This window comes from Mobula birostris, chromosome 12 (genome assembly GCF_030028105.1).
Source record: "Mobula birostris isolate sMobBir1 chromosome 12, sMobBir1.hap1, whole genome shotgun sequence".
NCBI classification, from domain to species: domain Eukaryota; kingdom Metazoa; phylum Chordata; class Chondrichthyes; order Myliobatiformes; family Myliobatidae; genus Mobula; species Mobula birostris.
The window spans coordinates 99487107-99510238 of record NC_092381.1 but is presented as its reverse complement, the minus strand read 5'-3'; the positions used below and the strand labels follow the sequence as shown (position 1 = coordinate 99510238).

At 43.1% G+C, this 23132-nt stretch overlaps 1 protein-coding gene across 5 annotated transcripts in view; it reads right to left on the bottom strand.

Annotated features, from left to right (window-relative positions):
- cep350 (centrosomal protein 350) overlaps positions 1 to 23132 on the bottom strand; it is a 240756-nt gene that overhangs the window by 73385 nt on the left and 144239 nt on the right. For 4 of the 5 annotated variants that reach the window (XM_072274363.1, XM_072274366.1, XM_072274364.1 and 1 more), the window contains exons 21-24: positions 16150 to 16272; positions 14539 to 14711; positions 12235 to 12431; positions 2718 to 2905 (exon numbers count right to left, since the gene is read on the bottom strand). In XM_072274363.1, coding sequence (XP_072130464.1) covers positions 2718 to 2905; positions 12235 to 12431; positions 14539 to 14711; positions 16150 to 16272 — 681 coding nt within the window. The remainder of the gene's footprint in view (positions 1 to 2717; positions 2906 to 12234; positions 12432 to 14538; positions 14712 to 16149; positions 16273 to 23132) is intronic. The other variant, XM_072274365.1, reaches the window with a different exon arrangement.

The window sequence follows — 23132 nt, the reverse complement described above, 5'->3', positions numbered from 1 at the left end:
TAAAAATAATTATGCTAAGCTACTAAATGCTAAATCTATCAGCGTAAGTTGGTAATTGAGACCAAATGAAAAATCTGGATGTTGTGGAATTGGGACCCAAGATATTTAAAAACTATGTTAAAGATACTGAAAATATGTGGCCTGCAGCTCTTTTGTTGTATATTCTGAGGCTATTTAAATATGTAGTCAATAACACATTATTTACATCAACATATTTACATAATTTACATGAACAATTTGGAAAAGGGGACCGAGTATAGTGTATCTAAGTTGCCAATAACACTAAATTGAGTTGAAAAGCAAATTGTACAGAGGATCTGGAAGGTCTACATAAAGATATAGATAAGTTAAGTGAGTGGACAAGGGTTTGGCAGATCGAATACAACATCGATAAATGTGAGGTTATCCACTTTGGAAAGAAAAACAGAGAATGGATTTTTATTTAAATGGTAGTGAAAGGCAGCCGCAGAGGCATTTGGGAGTGCTTGTGCTTGAATTGCAAAAAGCTGGTCTGCAGTGCAACAGGTTATCAAGAAGGTTAATGGAATGTTGGCTTTCACTGCTAGAAGGATTGAATTTAAGAGCAGGGAGGTTTGGCTGCAACTGTACTGGGGAGACTGCATTTGGAGTACTCTGTGCAATTCCGGTGTCCTTACTTGAGGAAAGATATTGGCTTTGGAGGATACACCAGGTCGATTCCAGAGATGAGGGGGTTAGCCTTTGAAGAGAGATTGAGTTACCTGGGACTATATTCACTATAATGCAGAGAAATGAGAGAGAATCTTATAGAAACATAAACTTAAGCAAGGGATAGACCAGAACTAGGGGACAAAGCCTCAAGATTAGAGGGAATAGATTTAGGATAGAGATGAGGTTTTTCTGCTTTTCCAAGGGAGTAGTGAATCTGCAGAATTTTCTGCCTAGAAAAGCAGTAATGGTTGCCACATTAAATGTATTGGCATATTGACATATTGGCTGAAGATGAGGTCACAGCTCAATTTTAGTTGGGTGTTTAGTGTTTTTTGATGGTCTGGAGACAAAGAAGGCAGTTGGATTCAGATTATGATTTAAGGGACAGGGATATGGGCGAATTAGAGGACATGCGGAGTCTTAAGTCTCTGCTCTGTATTTGAAGGACAGCAATGTTGACGTGGGACACCTGAAGATTGGGCTGGGATTGCCAGCCGACAGGTTAGTGTGGACGAAGGCTGGTGGCTCCCCTGGGTCAGTGAGTTACCAGCAGCTTCTACAGTCAGTGTTCCATGTGGGCAGGAGAACAAAGTCTGATGAACCCCCTGGGTTTGCAATTCACTGAGACCAGATTAGTAATATATTATTACATCAATCCACAACAAAATTCAAACTCTTAACCTAAAAGACACTTCTGCAAGTACGTTAGCTAGACCAAATGTATGGATTCAGCAAGGCAGCCAAGAATTTAAAGCAGTGGCTGACTGGCAGGAGGCAAGGAGTGGGAATAAAGGGCACTTTTTCTGACTGGCTGCCGGTGACAAGTGGTACAAGTTGGGACTGCTTCTTTTTACGTTACATGTCAATGATTTGGATGATGGAATTGATGGCTTTGTTGCAAAGTTTTCAGATGATATGAAGATAGCTGGAGGGACAGGTAGTTTTGAGGAAGTAGAGAGGCTACAGAAGGACTTAAATAAACTAGGAGAATGGGAAAATAAATGGCAGATGGAATACAGTTTTGGGAACTGTATGATCATGCATTTCGATAGAAGAAGTGTAAGAGTTGACTATTTTCTAAATAGAAAAAAACACAAAAAACCGAGGTGCAAATAGACTTGGGAGTCCTTGGAGGTTAATTTGCAGGTTGAGTCTGTGGTGAAGAAGGCAAATGCAATGTTAGCCTTCATTTCAAGAGGACTAGAATGTAAGAGCAAGGATGTAACGCTAAAACTTTATAAAAGCACTGGTGAGGCCTCACCTGAAGTATTGTGATCAGGTTTGGTCCCTTTATCTTAGAAAGGATATGCTGAAACTGGAGAAGATTCAAAGGAGGTTCATGAAAACAATTCCAGCATTGATTGACTTGTCATATGAAGAGTGTTTGATAGCTCTGGGTCTGCATTGTCTAGAATTCAGAAGAATGAGGGGTGACCTCATTGAAACCTATCAAAGGTTGAAAGGCCTCAATGGAGTTACATTGGAGAGGATGTTTCCTATGGTGGAAGAGTCTAAGACCAGAGGACACAGCCTCAGTTTAGAGAGGTGACCTTCTAGAGCAGATGTGAGGAAGAATTCCTTTAGCCAGAGAGTGGAGGACCTGTGGAATTCTTTGCCACAGCCAGCAGTGGAGGCCATATCTGTATGTATATTTACGGCAGAGGTTGATAGAATCTAGATTGGTCAGAGCATGAAGGGAAATGGGAAGAAGGCAGGAGACTGGGGCTGAGAGGAAAATTAGATCAGCCATGAAGAAATAGCGGAGCAGACTCGATGGACCAAATGGCCTAATTCTGCTCCTATATCGTATGGTCTTATGGTCTAAGTAAACAAAATTATTCTTCACCCTTACTTTCATTTTATTCTTAATTCAAGACATTATACTATGTTCTGCAGGACGCAATTATATTAATGGGGTCACAACATGCAGAGAAAAATGGCTAGGGTCGCCCACGAAACACTGATCAATGCATTCATGGTATCTTCACCATGCATGTCAACGGAAAAGATTTAAGTCAACCACTCACTTCTTCTGATGTTCCAGCCAGGCCAGTTCAGCTTTTGTCTTTTCCTTCAAAGCTCGTTCACGTAACTTGAGGAGTGACACTTGATGCTGGGCACGCATTTCTTCCTCTTTCATATACTGTCTTACCATCTCCATTGTAAATTTGGAGAAACTGTCCTGGCCCCCAGAGAAGGGCATGCTAAAATCATGCTGGAAATAGAAAAGATAGATATATAATGTATCAGATGAAGAGAGCTGCTGTGGCTGACGCAAGGTAGGCCACATTTAACAAACTTGAATTACGAATATAGGCAACGAACAAATCAACACAGCTATCAGGCATGACACATGCGAAACATATGATCTTGGCAAAATGCCACACTGCTCTTCAGATTCAGCAAGTCACAATACTTAAAAACATTTCAATGAAGTACAACGGCGGTAAAGGTACAGGTACATCACACCTTATCAGACCAGGAATGCAACTACTGACTTCATCGGATTCTAAACACTGATAACTAACTAAATTAATAACTTGGTCACGAAGTTGTTTCTTAAGTCCATAAGATATAAGGGCAGAAGTAAGCCATTCAGCCCATCGAGTCTGCTTCGCCATACAATCACGGCTGATCCAAATTTTCCAGTCATCCCAACTCCCCTGCCTTCTCCCCATACCCTTTGATGCCCTGGCTAATCAAGAGTCTATCTATCTCTGCCTTAAATGCACCCAAAAACTTGGCCTCCACAGCCGCTCATGGCAACAAATTCCACCCTCTGACTAAAGTAATATCTTCGCATCTCAGTTCTAAATGGACGTCCTTCAATCCCGAAGTTTTGCCCTTTTGTCCTAGACTCCCCTACCATGGGAAATAACTTTGCCATATCTAATCTCTTCAGGCCTTTTAACATTCAGAATGTTTCTATGAGATTCCCCTCATTCTCCTGAACTCCAGGGAATACAGCCCAAGAGCTGCCAGACGTTCCTCATACAGTAACCCTTTCATTCCTGGAATCATTCTCGTGAATCTTCTCTGAACCCTCTCCAGTATATCCTTTCTAAAATAAGGAACTCAAAACTGCACACTATACTCTAAATGTAGTCTCACGAGTGCCTTATAGAGTCTCAACATCACATCCCTGCTCTTATATTCTATACCTCCAGAAATGAATGCCAACATTGCATTTGCCTTCTTCACCACCGACTCAACCTGGAGGTTAACCTTTAGGGTATCCTGCATCTCTGCATTTTGAATTCTCTCCCTATCTAAATAATAGTCTGCCCATTTATTTCTTCCACCAAAATGCATGACCATACACTTTCCAACACTGTATTTCATTTGCCACTTCTTTGCCCATTCCCCTAAACTATCCAATTCTTTCTGCAGGCTCTCTGTTTCCTCAACACTACCCACTCCTCCACCCATCACTGTATCATTGGCAAATTTAGCCACAAATCCATTAATCCCATAGTCCAAATTACTGACGAACATCATAAAAAAGCAGCGGTCCCAACACCGGCCCCTGTTGAACTCCACTGGTAAACGGCAGCCAGCCAGAACAGGATCCCTTTATTCCCACTCTGTTTTCTGCCGATCAGCCAATGCTAGTGTCTTCAGTGTAATTCCTTGGGCTTTTATCTTGCTAAGCAGCCTCATGTGCAGCACCTTGTCAAAGGCCTTCTGAAAATCCAAGTACATCACATCTACTGCATCTCCTTTGTCTATTCTGTTTGTAATATCCTCAAAAAATTGCAGGAAAGCATGCTGGCTTAGACCTATATTGTCATGTGCATCCAGGTACTCTGTAATCTCACCCCTAACTATTGAGTCCAACAACTTCCCAACCACTGATGTCAGGCTAACAGGTCTATAGTTTCCTTTCTGCTGCCTCCCACCCTTCTTAAATAGCAGAGCAACATTTGCTATTTTCCAGTCATCCAGTACCATGCCAGAATCTATCGATTCTTGAAAGATCATGGTTAATGCCTCCACAATCTCTCTAGCTACTTCCTTCAGAACCCAAGGGTACACTCTGTCAGGTCCAAGGAATTTACCCACCTTCAGACCATTAAGCTGCTTGAGCACCTTTCTCAGTTGTAATTTTCACTGCACATACTTCACTTCCTTGACACTCTTGAATGTCTGGAATACCAGACCAGAATATAGGTGATAAGTCAACTATAAGTCACTTATAAATGGCTATACACTCAATTTCATTTCTAAAAGGGTTTATCTAACAAATTTAATATTAAACACACAGCAACACACATCAAAGTTGCTGGTGAACGCAGCAGCCCAGGCAGCATCTCTAGGAAGAGGTACAGTTGACGTTTCGAGAGGTCTCGGCCTGAAACGTCGACTGTACCTCTTCCTAGAGATGCTGCCTGGCCTGCTGCATTCACCAGCAACTTTGATGTGTGTTGCTTGAATTTCCAACATCTGCAGAATTCCTGTTGTTAAACACACGGCGCTATTTTCCTCGCATGAATATAGTGATGTCAATTATAAGTCATTTATAAGTCAATAGCATCATAACATTTTAAGTTTGGATATTAAACACACAGTGCATATTTTCCTCATATGAACATATAAAATCATTGCAACACACCAATATCGCTGAATCAGTGGGAGCTCTGGGCTCGTTTCCCTGCAACAAGACCGTCCTATCGAGGGGTGATGGGAGACAGCAATACTGGAAGGGGGTTCCTTATGTTCAGTCTATTCCACAATTTAGCTTTTGTTGCATTCATTGCAGAAAACCCCGCTTCGCAGAGATATGATGTTGGAAATGGAAGCAACGTTTTCAGTGCTCTGGTGGCTATCTTAGGATATTCAGCCTTGACTTTGATCCAGAATGCCGGCAGAGATGTTATGTCAAACATACTTTTCAGACCACCGTCAATTGCAAGCTCGATGAGTTGACCTTCTTCCCACGCTGACATGAATGATTCACCGGGGACATTCACAAATGGGTCACGGACCCACTCTTTTGCACGTCTTGGGTCATTTGCGGTTGGGAAGTAACACTCGAATTCTGTCGACAGCGAAGATAGGTGTTCGCGCACCAGCTGTGAGAAGGATGGTGCAGCCTCAGTCTCTCCCAAAATCCCAGCTAATGTTGGGAACATGTAAAATATGCCCCTGGCCACTCGCCGTCCCCACTGTTCCAGTTTGGCTTTGAAAGCAGACATTTTATCTGCCAACTTGAAGACAGTTGTCATTCTCCCCTGAAGTGACAAATTGAGTTCATTGAGCAGGTTGAAGATGTCACACAGATAAGCAAGTTTTGCTATCCACTCCGCGTTACTGAAGTGTGTTGCCAGTGGTGACTTTTTTCCTGAAAGAAATCTCTGTAGCTGCTCTTAGCTCAAAAACCCTGGCCAGGACCCTCCCCCTGATAGCCACCTGATTTCAGTGTGTAAGAGAAGGTATTTGTGCTCTGCATCCATTTCCTCGCAAAGCTGCTCAAATAGAAGTGAGTTAAAGGCTTTTGCTTTGATGTGATTGATAACTTCAACAACGTCACTCAATACACTGTTAAGATCAGGTGGCATTTTTCAGCTATTGATTGTCCTTGAAACTGTGGTAGCTGAAAGAGAAACCTGCGCCATCTTGTTAGCTGCAGCTTCTCCCAACAGTTCATGGCACATGTCCTCGGCAGCAGGCAGAATCAATTCTTCACCAACAGTGCAAGGTTTCTTAGCCTTAGCAATATGGCTAGCCACTAAGTACGACGCTCTTAGAGCAGCAGCATTTGTGGAGGTGGTGGCTCTTAGCACTTGCTTCTGTCCCGCTTGCTCATGTTTTTTCCGCTCAAAAATCTCAACTGGTTTGTCTTTAAGTGCAGGGTGCTGGACTCAAGGTGCTGAAGCAGTTTTGAGGGCTTCATTGCCTCATTAGACAGCTTGTCTCCACATATCACACACAGGGGGCTTGGAGTGTGCGAGTCACCGGTCCCAATAAAGCCAGTATTTTATGTACAACTCATCCTATTTTTCGCAATAAAGCCAGTATTTTATGTACAACTCATCCTATTTTCTGTTGAAGGAAGCTTTCTTTTTTTTTTGCAGTCTCGGCCTCCGCTGTCTCTGTGTTATCATCATCGTTAGGCCTTTTATGTCCCCTACCACTTCTTCCAAAGAAACTCTCCAACGACGTTTGTTTTTCACTCATCCAGTAATTGTAGGTTAATGACCAACTGATGACCTCACGTGCGATCAAGTTCAACAGTGAACTTGACAAGGAATGAGGAAAGGTGCAGCTGACTCATATCGTTTCATATCGCCAAATCATATTGTTTTCTTGCAGCCTGGTAGCACATGCTTTAGTCCAACAACTGTGGTTGGGGACTGCTGTGGTATACAGATGTCTTCCACTGTGAAAACTGATGCAAAATACGCATTCAGTTTCTCTACGTCTCTCATTACAATACCTCCAGTGTCATTTTCTATTGGTCCTATATCTACCGTCAACTCTCTTTTACCCTTTATATACTTAAAAAATCTTTTAGTATCTTCTTTGATATCAGTTCCCAACTTCCTTTCATAATTCATCTTTTCCTTCCTAATGACCTTCTTAGTTTCCTTACGCAAGTTTTTAAAAGCTTCCCAATCGTCTATCTTCCCACTAGCTTTGGCTTCCTTGTATGCCCTCTCTTTTGCTTTTACTTTGGCTCTGACTTCACTTGTCAGCCGTGGTAGTGCTCTTCCATTCAAAAATTTCTTCTTATCTATATACTACTAAAACACTCATGCTGTCTGTTTGTGACCTCTAATCAGCGCAAATGGTGCATTACAGCGGCACTTTTTTTTTGGCTAAATCGAAGTAAAATGCGCTAACTTACAGAATGTAGGCAAAGTTCAGGGTTATATATTCATATAAAATTGCTCATTCGCCAAAAACCAACAGGCTGCCTTTCACCCAAGACCCGATCCGCCATCATGGAAATCGGGACGTGACAGCCCGATGCATGTGCACGGCCAGCCTCAGCAGCAACACCTACCGGAGCAAAAGGGCAGGGCAGCTGTATTTCGAGGGGACACATTCTGCTAATCACCATCAGCATGTGCAGGATTGGGACAGCTCTAACTGCCACCCATCAATAAGAGATAATTAAATCTTATTGTAATGACGTACTTTGAGACACCCATAAAACCCTTTGCTGCAGTCAAAGGACAGCAGTGACTATATCATGTCCATTTAGGAGAGCGCCAACCACATCATCGAGAATAATCAGCATCCTTTGGTGTTACTACTTCGTATCTTCTATCCAGCATTAGGGTAAAAAAAAATGGTCAGCTTAATTATGTCGTGTGGAAAGGGAAGGGGGACATTATTTTCAAGAGATGATGCCAAACATCATTGGGAAGCAGCAAGGAGAGGGAGAGAACGAGATCCAGAGGAGGCCAGGGCAGCACGACTCCAGGATCAGTCAGGACAAAAAAAGATGAGAGAAGAAGAGACAGAGGAGGAGATGCATGTCCTTTGTTAAATGAGGAGCAACTATATTTGTTTTGCTACGCGTCGTTCTTCTTTAATAAACAGAGGTTTTCTACTTCAGTTTCCAAAGTAAAGCGATACCAATAGCATTCAGGAAAATTTAATATTCATTCTGGTCACATCAGACTGCACTACCCTTCTCTCAAAGGGTGCCCCAACGGGCACCCCATTGTCTAGTTTGGAATATATCTGTCTTGCACGCCCCTCATTTTTCACAGAAACTCCAGCCATTGCTGCTGTGCTGTCCTTCTTGGTAGTGTCCTTTCCAGTCAACTTTCGCCAGTTCCCCTCTCATGCCATTGTAATTTCCTTTATTCCACTGAAATACTGACACATTGGATCTTAGTTTCTCCCTCTCAAATTTTAAAGTGAACTCGATTATATTGTGATCACTGTTCCCTAAGGGTTCCTTAACCTTAAGTTCTCTTATCACCTCTGGATCATTGCACAACACCCAATCCAGCACAGCTAATCCCCTAGTGGGCTCAACAACAAGCTATTCTAAAAAGCCATCACTTAGGCATTCTACAAATTCTCTCTCTTAAGGTCCAGTACTAGCCTGGCTTTCCCAATCCACTTTCATGTTATAATCCCCAACGATTATCATGAAAGTGCCCTTCTGAAACACCTTTTCTATATCTCGCTATAATTTGTAATCCACATCCCGGCTGTTGTTTGAAGGCCTGTACACAACTGCCATTATGGTCTTTTTACCCTTGCCATTTCTTAACTCAACCCATAGAGACTTTACACTTTCTGATCCTATGTCATCCCTTTCTAATGATTTAATATTATTTCTTATACACAGGGCCACACCACCCCCTCTGCCTACTAACCTATCTTTCTGATGCATCATATATCCTTGGATGTTCAGCTCCCAATGGCAGCCATCCTTTAGCCAAGTTTCAGAGATGGACACAATGTCATACTTGCCAATCTGTAGCTAATTTCAAGATTGTCCATTTTATTTCTTATGCTGCGTGCATTCAAATATAACACTTTTCAGTCCAGTATTTGTTGCTTTCTGTTGTAAATCAGCCCACTGGCTGTGACTATGCCTCATCTCCTACCTGTCCTTTCTATCATCTCTGTTGCTTGTTATCTTTGCTTTATTTCTGTTTTCCCCTTCCTCACCCCTATCACTCTGGTTCCCGTCCCCCTGCCAAATTAGTTTAAACCCTCCCTAACAGCTCTATTAAACTGCCTGCTGGATATTGGACCCCTTTGGGGTTCAGGTGTAACCCATCCTTTTTGTACAGATCATACCTCCCCCAGAAAAGGCCCCACTGATCCAGGAACCCAAAGCCCTGCTCCCTACACCAGTCTCAGCCTCGCATTAATATGCCTGATCATGCTATTCTTGCGCTTGTTAACACATGTCACAGGCAGCGATCCTGAGATTACTACCCTGGAGGTTCTGCTTTTCAGCTTCCTACCTAATTCCCTGAATTCTCTCTTCAGGACCTCCTCCCTTTTTCTACCCATGTCATTGATACCAACGTGTACCAAAACCTCTGGCTGTTCACCCTCCCCCTTCAGAATACTCTGCACCCGATCTGAGACATCCTGGCACCTGGGAGGCAACACACCATGCGGGTATCTCTATCAGGCTGACAGAACCCCCAGTCTGTTCCCCTCACTATAGAATCCCTTATGACTACCGCATTCCTCATCTTCTTCTCTCCCTTCCAGACCACAGAACCAGGCTCAGTGCCAGAGACCCAATCGCCGTGGTTGTCCTGTGTCAGGTCACTGCCCCCCCACCCCCAAACAGCATACAAAATGAAATAACAATTACTGAGGGGGATGGCTACAGGGGTGCTCTCTACTATCTGAGCTCTTCCCTTCCCTGACAGTCATCCACTTGTCTAACTCCTGCAGCCTCAGAGTAACTAACTCCCTGTAGCTCCTATCTCTCTCCTGCTCACTTTCCCTAATAAGTTGTAGGTCATCAAACTGCAGCTCCAGATCCCTAACACGATCTCTCAGGAGCTACATTTCGGTGCAATTGGCACAGATGTGGCCATCTGGAAGACTGGAAGATTCTTGAGTACCGTAAGAGAAGGGAAAACACAAAGGACAGATTTAGACAATAGACAATAGGTGCAGGAGTAGGCCATTCAGCCCCTTGAGCCAGCACCACCATTCACTGTGATCATGGCTGATCATCCAACTCAGAACCCTGTACCTGCCTTCTCTCCATATCCCTTCACTCCACTATCTTTAAGAGCTCTGTCTAACTCTTTCTTGAAAGAATCCAGAGAATTGGCCTCCACTGCCTTCTGAGGCAGAGCATTCCACAGAACCACAATCCTCTGTGTGAAAAAGTTTTTCCTCAACTCCGTTCTAAATTGTCTACCCCTTATTCTTAAAACTGTGGCCTCTGGTTCTGGACTCTCCCAACATTGGGAACATGTTTCCTGCCTCTAGTGTGTCCAATCCCTTAATAATCTTAGACGTTTCAATCAGATCCCCTCTGATCCTTCTAAATTCCAGTGTATACAACCCCAGTCGCTCCAATCTTTCAACATATGACAGTTCCGCCATCCCGGGAATTAACCTCGTGAACCTATGCTGCACTCCTTCAATAGCTAGAACGTTCCTCCTCAAATTTGGAGACCAAAACTGTACACAATACTCCAGGTGTGGTCTCACCAGGGCCCTGAACAACTGCAGAAGGACCTCTTTGCTCCTATACTCAACTCCTCTTGTTATGAAGGCCAACATGCCATTAGCTTTCTTCACTGCCTGCTGTACCTGCATGCTTACTTTCAGTGACTGATGAACAAGGACACCTAGATCTCGTTGTACTTCCCCTTTTCCTAATTTGACACCATTCAGATAGTAATCTGCCTTCCTGTTCTTGCCACCAAAGTGGATAACCTTATATTTATCCACATTAAACTGCATCTGCCATGCATCTGCCCACTCACCCAACCTGTCCAAGTCAACCTGCATTCTCACAACATCCTCCTCACATTTCACACTGCCACCCAGCTTTGTGTCATCTGCAAATTTGCTAATGTTACTTTTAATTCCTTCATTTAAATGCAAAAGAAGTAAATCTCCCTTATTCTGATGAAAGATCACCATATTGAAATGCTTCATCTGTTGCTTTTTTCATAGATATTTTCAGTGTTGCTGACTATGCAATTTTTGTTTTATTTCCTTAGTTCTAGTACTGGCAGTGGTTTCTTTTGTATTAAGATGAAACTTTCTCATTGGCCAAATCTCCCTACCTCAGTTCTCAGATTTTGTGCATTTTGTATTGTTAATCTCTCTGTGTCATTCACAGAGAGGTCTAGTATTTCTTGGAATTCATCAATTATTTGGCTAGGCGAACACATGCTCAGTTTGACTGACAAAAGTTGATGAACTTACTAGAATTCATTTAAGGATACTCAAGGTAATAAAAGAAGAGGGCAAAACGAAAATTGTACCTATCCAGTTAACTTAAACAAGGGAAAATGACACAGAATGTTCCTCACAATCTTTCCTTCTGAGCCCCACACAATCAGTGGAAAAATGAGATTAAGACATCTGGAGCCTGTATTGTCTGCTCTGCAGTATTAACAGGTTTTCCAAAATATTTTTGAGCTGCATCCGTTATCCAGTTATCAGAAATATTGGAATTGGAGATGGCAATTCAAATGATTTCTATTTTAACTCCATTTTGCTTCCATGTACATTCATACTATTGCATAAAAAAAACTAATATTTCAGTTGTAAACAGACTCTCATCACTCCATCCCCCATTACTCTAGAGCAGGGGTTTCCAATCTTTTTATGCCATAGACCCCTACTATTAATCAAGGGGTATGTGGATCCCAGGTTGTGAATGCTCACTCTAGAGAAAGTTTTCAGAAAATTCAAAATGTCCATTTTCTTCAGTGTGAAGGAGTGCATCTTGGCATTAATCCTGAACATCTTAGTTCCAAATTGTTTCTCTCCATTTACTACCTTAAACATCCATTTAGATAATCTATATTCAAGGAAAAATAACTTCAGCTTGTACAATCCACCTCCATTACATAAACCTACTTTGACAGCTGTCAAGGTTGACTGGTCCCTGGCAGTTTCCTCATCTGAATCATCCTGCCTGCTCCGCTTCCGCTCCATGTTAAAGCGGCGGTGGCTCTCAGATGGCAACAGGGAGCGGAAGGATTTCTCTTCGATTTCATCTTCTGTCATTGATTCATCAAATTTCAAAGAATACTCAGTGGCAATAGAGGCTGAATCTGGAGACAGATCATATAGCTTAATTAGGCAAAAGAATATAAGAGTACAGTTTTCAATTTCATATTCTTATCTGAAATGTTCCCAAACTGAAAATTTGGATGTTGATAGCTGAATTGTACTTCTGAGTTAGGTAAACTAATTACATTTTGTGTTTGTGTATTTGTGAATGTCACTTCAGAGATTAAAAACTTAATCAAGTCAATATGCAACTGCATAACTGATAATGCTATGGCTAATTATGCTTTGTTTTAAAACAATGATTTCTTAACATGTTGATATGATCAAGGTTTCCACTTACTACCAATATGCTCAGAGATGAATATTATTCACTTTCTATGCAGGTACTAAGTACCGAATCCTAAGATTTTGACAATAAAGAGATAGCAATAGAAACAGAGAAATTCCAATTTTCTGTAACTACTGCTACTTGTTTAGCATGGAATCTGGCAGATAGATAATTGTGCACATGCTAATTTTACCATGCTTTCTTATCCCATCACAGAACCGAAGAAACATGTAAGAGTCTGATTTAAACAGTGCATTTATGGACAGCTAGTTCACAGAATCCAAAATAAAAGCACCAGTGCAGGTAATTAGAATTTGACTATCAGCATTTTGTCTTAAACTCTACTCGCCAAGTTTTCATCCACTTACTTCACCTTATCTATATTCTGTTGTAGAATTTAAATATCCTCAGCACAACAAGCCTTCCCATCTATTTTCATTTGGTTGCCTTCCACTCTGTCCTCTCCTCCAACCCAATCTTATACTGTCTTCAACCTCTCCTGTGAGACATAATTGTGAGCCAAACACAGGCAAATGGGGCTAGATTAGACGGTCATCTTGGTCAGTGTCGATGACTTGAGCTGGAGGGCCAATTTCTGTGCCGTATTATTCTATATTGGGACATATTTTCTTGTTGGGGTTTGAGCCTTAAACATATTTTTGTTGTCAACGTATTAATTATTTAAACGTTTGTCTCTGCTTCGCCACTACCATACCCTGTAACAGTGTTTTTCAATCTACCATAGCCAGATAGTCAATTCATACTTTATATCTTACAGTTTACTTTGTGTAGATTTACACAATACACAATATTACTTAAATCTTGATATAATGTTCTATCATATTATGATTATTCTTTCCTAAAGGTTCATTAGGACAAATGTGCAATTGAACAGTTGGTGATGGAGATATATTCACTGGCTTCATTGATTACCATTACCATTGACACAACTACGCAGCAAGAATACTTTCCACAGGAATCTATTGTCTTGGAAAAATTCTAAAGTTAATTACAATGAGATAATAAGAAGAACAGAAGAAATGCACAAAGCAGATGCTAGAAATGCAAGCAACACACACAAAATGCTGGATGAACTCAGCAGGCCAGGCAGCATCTATGGAAAAGAATGCAGTCGATGTTTCGGGCCAACACCCTTCGGCAGGATTGGAGAAAAAAACCTTAGGATTAGATTTAAAAGGTGGGGGGAGGGGGGAGAGAAACACAAGATGATAGGTGAAACCTGAAAGGTGGCGGGGGGGGGGGAGGGTGAATTAAGGATCTGGGAAGTTGATTGGTGAGAGGAATACAGGGCTGGAGAAAGGGAAGTCTGATAGAAGAGGACAGAAAGCCATGGAAGAAAGAAAAGTGGGGAAGAGCACCAGAGGGAGTAGATGAGCAGGCAAGGAGATAACATGAGAGAGGGAAAAGAGGATGGGGAATAGTAAAGGTGGACGGAGCCATTACCGGAAGTTCAAGAAATCGATGTTCATGCCATCAGTTTAGAGGCTACCCAGATGGAATACAAGGTGCTGTTTTTCCAACCTAAGTGTGGCCTCATCACAACAGTGGAGAATGCCATAGAGAGACATATCAGAATGGGAAGGGGAAGTGCAAACGCACGATAGTTTTCTAGAACAGCATGTTAATGCATTAAACAAGGTACAGGTCATCTTAGATCCAATACTGTGCTATGAGGAAAGGTGTAAATACAGTAAAAGGCTGTTTATTTTGATCAGTTAACTGAAGTATTCCCGCACCACATTATTTTACATTGCAGTGAGTGAGGGAGAGAAAAAGGTTATCTGTGATTGCAAACTCACCTTTATCATCAGGCAAAGGCGGCATACTGGAACTTTGTATTGAGTCATCAGCTGCTGTGTGCACCTCTTCTTCAACAGAACTATCTCCCTTCTCACCTTGGGAAGCCCTGCTTTCTGCTCCCTTTTCAGAGGAAGCCAAGGAAGGACTGTCTTGAATACTGCTGCCACCACTACTAGTCAACAGAGGTAAAATAAAAATATTGAGAGCAAAGAAACAGAATGCACACTACAGGTTCATGTCACCTACCACCGATCTGCATCTAATCTCATCAACAAAAAAAAAATTCATGTGCTCCCTGCCCCAGCACTCCCATCACCATCACCTTAAATCTATTAACATTATCCATATGAAATCAACTTCTAATCTCTTTGAAGTAAATAATTTTCTCTTGCGTGCTTTGTTGGAGTTATTAATGACCACCATACGCATGACCAATATTCTGCCACAATATTCTCATGGAAAGGAAGCAAGCTATGATCAAATGGGATTTTGGTACCTCTTAACACAAAAAAATATGAGGAGTGTTGATGGATCTGGAGCTGTACTCACTGGAATTCATAAAGATGAGGGGGTTAGATCTCATTGAAACCTATGGAATCTTGAAAGGCCTCAATGGAGTGGATGTGGAGAGGATATTTCCTATGGTATGGGTGTCTAAAACCAAAGGACAGCCTCAGAATAGAGGGATGTCTGTTTAGAACAGAGATGAGAAGTAGTTTCTTTAGCCAGAGTGTGGTGGATCTATAGAATTCATTGCCACAGGTGACAGTGGATGCCCAGTCATTGGGTATATTTAAGGCAGAGGTTGATAGATTCATGATTAGTCAGGCCATGAAGGGATATGGTGAGAAGGCAGGAGATTGTGGTTTAGAGGGAAATGGATCAGCCATGATGAAATGGCGGAGGAGACTCAGTGGGCCAAATGGCCTAATTTTGTTCCTATATCTTATCATCCTATGGTCTAAAATTGCTCAGAGCTTCACAGAGTCAAACAAATACATAAACAAACAATAGAGAAAATATTTGGAGGGGTAAGAAGATTAAATTTACGGAGGGAAATGAAGTTAAGATGCAGAAGGGAGCAATGGAATTCCAGGGCTTAGGCTCAAAACAGCCCTGGGATACAGTGGTGGGGAAAAGATGCACAGAAACAAATAACAAAGCATATCACTGAGGAACCTGTGATGGGAACAAAGTAAAGGCAAGAGTAATAGAAAAGGTTGAGGTGCTTGCTAGAAAAGCTATCATTGAGACTAAACTGAAAGGCCCATGTGCACTCTGATGTTGAAATTCACAGCAGATCACTGCACAAAGTTAGGTAGATCAGATGGAAATAAAACCTGGCAGGAGTCAAGATGATTGTTTGTTAGCCAATTACAGTTAAGACAGAGGCTGGAATGCAACAAAGAAATAAAATTACATCATCCAAGTTACTTCCATCTGAGTATCATTGACTTTGCCTGTTGGTGGCATTTGGACCTTGAACAGAATGAAATCTAATGGCGAGGGGCAGGACTTCTGCCTCCAGGCAATGAGTAACAGCTAGAGTTTGCGAATATTTTAATAAGGAAAGTACTGTAAAGAAACAAAATTTTAAAAAATGATCACACCTTTGATCATGATGTTTATATCTGGATGACTCAGACAGGCTGTCTAATGAAGCTGAATAGTGAACTTTAGAGTCATGTGATTTCTCCACAGGATCGATAGATGAAGGGCTATTGTTACTCCTCCTACCAAGAAATAAGAGGGGAAAATCATACAGGTCAGTTCATCACCATTGATTTACTTAGTTTAATTCTTTTTCCATCTTGCCAAAATATTTATAACAAGTTTTCTATTAAAATATACTTCACAGGGGCTCCTTCAAGGTTCTCAATTTAAAGTACCAAGCAAATTTCATTAATTATGGGACACAGTTATTGCTAGAGTTTTTTTTATAGGCATCCATTAGTCTCATGAGACCATGGATTTGCGCCTTGGAAAGTTTCCACGGCGCAGGCCTGGGCAAGGTTGTATGGAAGACCAGCAGTTGCCCATGCTGCAAGTCTCCCCTCTCCATGCCACCAATGTTGTCCAAGGGAGGGGCATTAGGACCCATACAGCTTGGCACCAGTGTCATTGCACAGCAATGTGTAGTTAAGTGCCTTGCTCAAGGACACACACGCTACCTCAGCCAAGGCTCGAACTAGCGACCTTCAAATCACTAGATGAACACCCTAACCACTTCAAACAACAGGAATTCTGCAGATGCTGGAAATTCAAGCAACACACATAAAAGTTGCTGGTGACCGCAGCAGGCCAGGCAGCATCTCTAGGAAGAGGTGCAGTCGACGTTTCAGGCCGAGACCCTTCATCAGGACCTTAGCCACTTGGCCATGCGCCAACACACAGAGTACGCCAGTATGTATTGACATCCCAAATTGCCTGTCATGGTGAGCTTTAATCCTTCTGAAGTTACTCTCGGCACACTGGCCTGGGAGTTCCAGCATCTAGACCCAGTGCCAATGAAGGACCAACAATGTATTTCAAATCAGGACTATGCAGGACGGGCTACTTGCTGTACCTACTGCTCATCACGTTCTTGATTGCCAGGTGTTATCAGAGTGGAAGAGGTAGATAACTGCAGTGAATTTTGAAGAATATGAACTTCAGTTGCCATGTGCCACCAGTGGAAGAAATGAATGCTTACTCCATGAATGAGTGGAAGAACAAAATGATGGGTTGCTTTATCCTGGATAGTGTCAAGCTTCTTAAGTGCCATTTAAGTACACTTATCCAAGCAAGAAATAAATATTCCATTGTATTGCAAATGGTGAAAAGTCTTTGGGATTCAAAAAGTGCATTACAGCCTCCTATCTGTTCACACCACAAATAATTTTCAGATCACGTAAGATGTTCATGATGAAGATTCTGCAGCAGTAATTCATAGAATAATGAATGTGGGTTTATACTCTCACATTGGGGACTATTACCAAGTGCTTATGATGACAAGATCATTTCCCACATCCCACATACATGAATGCTGCCCTCGCCTTATTCCAGGCAGGCATGATTAATTTCTTCTTTTGATAAACTGTGAATAGAATTAAATGTGTCCAGTTATCAAGCATCCACATATTTTGATGAAAGGTTATTCAATGGTGAACATGATTAGGTCTAGAATAGTAACATTTGAAATTCTCATTACGATTTTCTGACCCTGAAATGACTGAAATCCAACAATCTCAACCATTCTCTGTGCAGGATGAAACTCTAGCTGGTGCTGAATTTTCCTCAGGATTCTCAATTACGTAAGTTTTACCAAGTTCCTTGATGTTATACTCAAGTAAATCTTGCTTTAGAGTTGAGGTGAATTATCTCCAACTTCACCTCTGGAATTTAGCTTTAATGTCCATGTTTGGAACAGGATTGCAATTAGCTACATTCTCCTGATGCAATTGAGTATGTACTTATTCATAAATAAATGCCACACGACAGCACTGTTATCAATGCTTTCCATCACTTTGCTGATGTGAGCTGACATTTTCCAAACCTGAATCCAGGTCAATGCTGGCTTAATTTTGTTTAAGCATAGGTGTTTTTGATGGGCCATTTCAGAAAAAAGATATGAAAAGGATGGCAGCATTTTTAAAAAAATACTTTACAATAACTTTGTTGTAAATTTCATCTTAATTCACTGAATTTAAATTTGTCAAATAAATTCGAATGCTCCATTCTATCCCAGACTGAATAACAATGGCTGAAATGCTTGACTGAGATTTTGAAGGCTTGGATACTTTCCAAGACAGATTTTGCAGAATATAGTAAAACTGCTTGTAAACATTGTTCTGTCTGTAAGAATTCTACTTAAAAAATTAAAAAGGACTGAGTGACAGCATTAAAGTGGTTACATTACTGCATTTCCAGTGACTTGGACTACTGACCCAGAGAATGATTGTTACTGGGAGATTTAGAGTCATGGAGTCATAGATAGAAACTGCTTTGGAACAGCCCTCATGACAACCATAAGGTATCTACTTTCATAAATCCTATTTTATTCACCCAACATTCTCATCAATTCCCCCTTTACTTCTAGCAGCCAAATAAGAACAACTTAAAGCAGTCATTTAATCTACCAAGCTGCGTGTTTTTGGGATGTGGTGGAAACATAAGCATCTGCAGAACCCACTGATTTCCTGGGAAAATCAGAGAATCTGAATGAAAAGAGCTATGAACAAGTAGCTCAACTGACTGCCTTGCAATACCACCTATTTAAATTCAAGTAGCTAAAGAAATAAGGAATAAAAACCCGGAGGATGACTGAATTGGCTTATTTACATATTTTTAGAGAATCTGCCATCTCTCACTATTTGGCCTATAGATTATAAATATTTTGGGTAGATGGAGTTCATCAGCTTGGTAAGGCAGTCCATCTAAGAGAGGGAAACTCTGATTTCAAACCTTCGCTGCCTTGCAGCCATACCCACTCATGGGAAAGGTTTCGGGAGTAAACCCTGAGGACAAATCCGGAGCTGGAGTCCCTAAGGCAGTCCGACGTTGCCTTCAACCTCGTTCTAGCAACTCCTGTGACAACACTGGTGCCAAGTTGTATCGGCCCTTGCCTTTCCCTTGGACAACATCAGTGTCATAGACAGGGGAGACTTGCAGCATGGGCAACTGCCGGTCTTTCATACAACCTTGCCCAGGCCTGCACCCTGGAGAGGACACTCCAGCGTTGCCTCACCGCGACAGCACAACACGGAAAGCAGCAGTCTACTGGTTATAAGCCTGCACTCAATTGGCATAGAGCAAGGCACCAGGGGTTGCTTTCGACGGAGGGAGAGACCATCGCATCTCACTGGACAGCTACCGCCCACCTCAAGTTGGGCAGCCCCCAGCCAATTAAGTGCTGTCCCGTCACAGTCCGCCTGCTCCACTGGGTGCGTGGGGCTTAGGGATACAAGTAGCCCGAACTGCGGACTGTAAACGCTGCACCAGGCACATCAAGAAGACAAAGAAAGAAGCCAGCACTCAGACTAGGATGCCAGAATATACAGACCATGACAACTGGTATATCAGATGACCTTCAGGAGATCAGCGACACACGCAAGACAGCAGAGATTAACAATGAACTGTCGAGACTCCAAGTGGACATCGCAACGCTCCAAGAGACACGTCTCAGAGAATCGGGAACCCTATGTGAAAAAGACTATACCTTCTTCTGGCAGGGGAAGGGCTCAGACGAAACCAGAGAGCATGGTGTCGGCTTTGCCGTGAAGAACTCGTTGCTGAAGATGGTAGAGCCTAGCAAGAAAAGGACGGAGTGGATTTTCTCACTTCGACTCCACACATCTGACGGGCCTGTCAACCTTGTCAGCGTCTATGTCCCAACCCCCTACTCTACACAAGACGCAAAGAACGAGTTCTACGACCAGCTCTCAATGATGATACAGGAGATCCCAAGTCAGGAACAGTTGCTGCTACTTGGTGACTTCAATGCCAGAGTGAGCGCTGAGCACGACTCCTGGCCAAGCTGCCTGGGGCAGTATGGGATTGGCAGCATGAATGACAACGGGCCACGACTGCTCGAGCTTTGTATGCTCCATGAATTGTGTGTCACCAACACCTACTTCCAGACCAAAGCTCAGCACAAAGTGTTTTGGCGGCATCCCCGCTCCAAACACTGGCACCAGCTAGACCTGATAATCACAAGACGCCGTCACCTGAGAAACGTGCTCATGACTCGCTCCTTTCAGAGTGCCGACTGCGACACGGATCACTCTCTGGTTTGCTGCAAGATCAGACTTCGGCCGAAGATGATGCACTACGCCAAGCCTCCAGGCAAGCAGCGCATCGATGCCAGTAAGACACAACACCCAGACAAAGCTGCGGAGTTCAAGTCACTGGAGGATGCCCTCCTTGCAGACCCACCAGAGGTAAATGCTGAGCAGAGATGGGACTCTCTCAGGGACACTATCCACAGCACTGCACTCAAGGCCTTTGGGAAGAAACGGGGCAAAACACAGGACTGGTTTGAAGTGAGCTCAAGTAAGCTCACCGCTGTTATCAAGGTAAAGCGTGTTGCACTACTAGAGCACAAACACCACCCCACCCAGGCAACACTGCAAGTGCTAAGCAAGGCCCAGGAAACAACCAGACACTGTGCAAATCACTACTGGCTACAACTATACAAAAGCATTCAGTCATCATTTGACACAGGCAACATCCATGGAGTGTACGAGGGGATCAAGAAAGCCATCGGGCCAACCCAGAGCAAGACAGCACCATTGAAAACTATAACAGGTGAGACTATCAATGACAAAGGCAAGCAGATGGAGAGGTGGGTGGCGCATTACTCTGAACTCTTCTCCAGAGAAAACAGCATCTCGGACAGTGCGCTAGACTCTGTGGAATGCCTGCCTGTCATGGAGGAACTTGATGCATTGCCAACTGCCGAAGAGTTGAGTAAAGCCATCGACAGCCTGCCCTCTGGGAAGGCACCAGAATTGAATGGCATTCCACCAGAGGCCATCTAATGCGCAAAGGGTGTCCTGCTAAACCACCTGCACGAACTACTGTGCCAGTGCTGGTTAGCAGGAACAGTGTCGCAAGACATGAGACACTGCAACCTTGTCACCTTACATAAGAACAAAGGGGACAGAAGCGACTGTAACAACTTCAAGGGAATCTCCTTGATCATCGTTGGAAAGGTCTTTGCCCGCGTGGTCCTGAACAGACTGCAGAAAATAGCCGAAAGGGTATATCCTGAGTCTCAGTGCGGTTTCAGGTCAGAACACTCCACAATCAACATGATCTTCTCCCTTCAACAGCTACAAGAGAAATGCAGAAAGCAAAGACAACCATTTTACATCGCTTTCATTGACCTTATGAAGGCCTTCGACCTTGTGAGCAGAGGCAGCCAGTTCAAAATCCTCGCCAGGATTGGTTGTCCCCCGAGGCTCCTCAGGATAGTTCAGTCATTCCACACAGACATGAAGGGTGTCGTTCAGTTCGACGATTCTTCTTCAGAGGTCTTCAACATCCACAGCAGTGTGAAGCAGGGCTGTGTGCTTGCCCCCACCCTGTTCGGTATCTTCTTCACAGTCATGCTGAAGCACGCCATTGGAACATCAACTGATGGTGTCTACCTCCACACCAGATCGGACGGGAGGCTGTTCAGTCTGTCCTGGCTGAGGGCGAAAACCAAGGTTCGTGAAGTACTCATCAGGGACATGTTGTTTGCAGATGACGTGGGACTGGCAACATACTCTGAAGAGCAACTGCAACGCCTCATGGGCAGCTTCTTAAGAGCCTGCCAGGACTTCAGCTTGACCATCAACCTGAAGAAGACCAATGTGTTGGGCCAAGGCGTTGAGCACCCCCTGCCATTACCTGGAGGTAGTTCACGAGTTTACATACCTTGGCTCCACCATCACGGACAGCCTCTCCCTAGACCCTGAGATAAACAGACCGATCCGACGAGCAGCCTCAACATTCGCCAGGCTGACAAAGAGAGTCTGGGAGAACAGAAAGGTGACGATGCACACCAAAGTTGCTGTCTGCAGGGCCTGCGTCCTCAGCACACTGCTTTACGGCAGCGAGACCTGGAGCCTCTACTACAGACAAGTGCAGCGACTTAATGCCTTGCACCTTCACAGCCCAAGACGCATCTTGGACATCAAGTGGACAGACCAAGTCACCAACAATGAGGTCCAGGCCCGCGCCCAGATACCCAGCCTCTTCATCCTGCTCCAACAACACCGTCTCCGCTGGCTGGGCCACGTACAGGGCATGTCAGATGGGAGGATCCTGAAAGACCTGCTGTACAGGGAACTGGCCTCCGGCAAGAGAGCACAAGGGCGGCCCCATCTTTGTTTCAAAGATGTCTGCAAGAGAGACATGAAGTCACTGAACATGAACGTCGAGAGGTGGGAGGACATCGCAAGCGATCGCTCTCACTGAAGGCTGGAACTACATAGCGGTCTAAAAAGTGGAGAAGAGAAGCTGAGACTTGCTGCTGAAGAAAAGCACACTCATTGGAAAAACAGCACCAAGACAACACTGGAGGACAGCGCCTTCAAGTGCAGTCGCTGCAGCCACAACAGACACTACTTTACCAACACGACTGAAGCAAGACTTTCCAGGCACAGATCCATGGTCTCGCGAAACTAACGGATGCCACCACCAAGATTATAAATATTACTGACACTTAACAGTCATCCAAAATGGCCTAGCAATTATAGATAGCTAATAAACATTGGCCTTACCAGCAACTACCACATCCTGCAAATCAATATGTAAAAGCTGGATCTTCAGATAATAGCCTAAAGCTAAGCTTACTAAGATAAGGATGTACTGCACTGCTGAAGTTACTCAAACAACATATTATTCTCTAATAAGCATGTTACATGAAAGCTTTAAAAATAATTCCACCATTAAGTCGATCCCAAGCATTATAAGGTTGAATTATAGTTACAATTCTTATTAGAGATATGAACTATACTCAGTCTCTACATAAATAGCTAACCAGTGAGACCAGTCTTATTCTGATGTCAGAAATAATTATTTGCTCACTGTTGCGTTCATCACATCTGTTATATTCATTAATTCT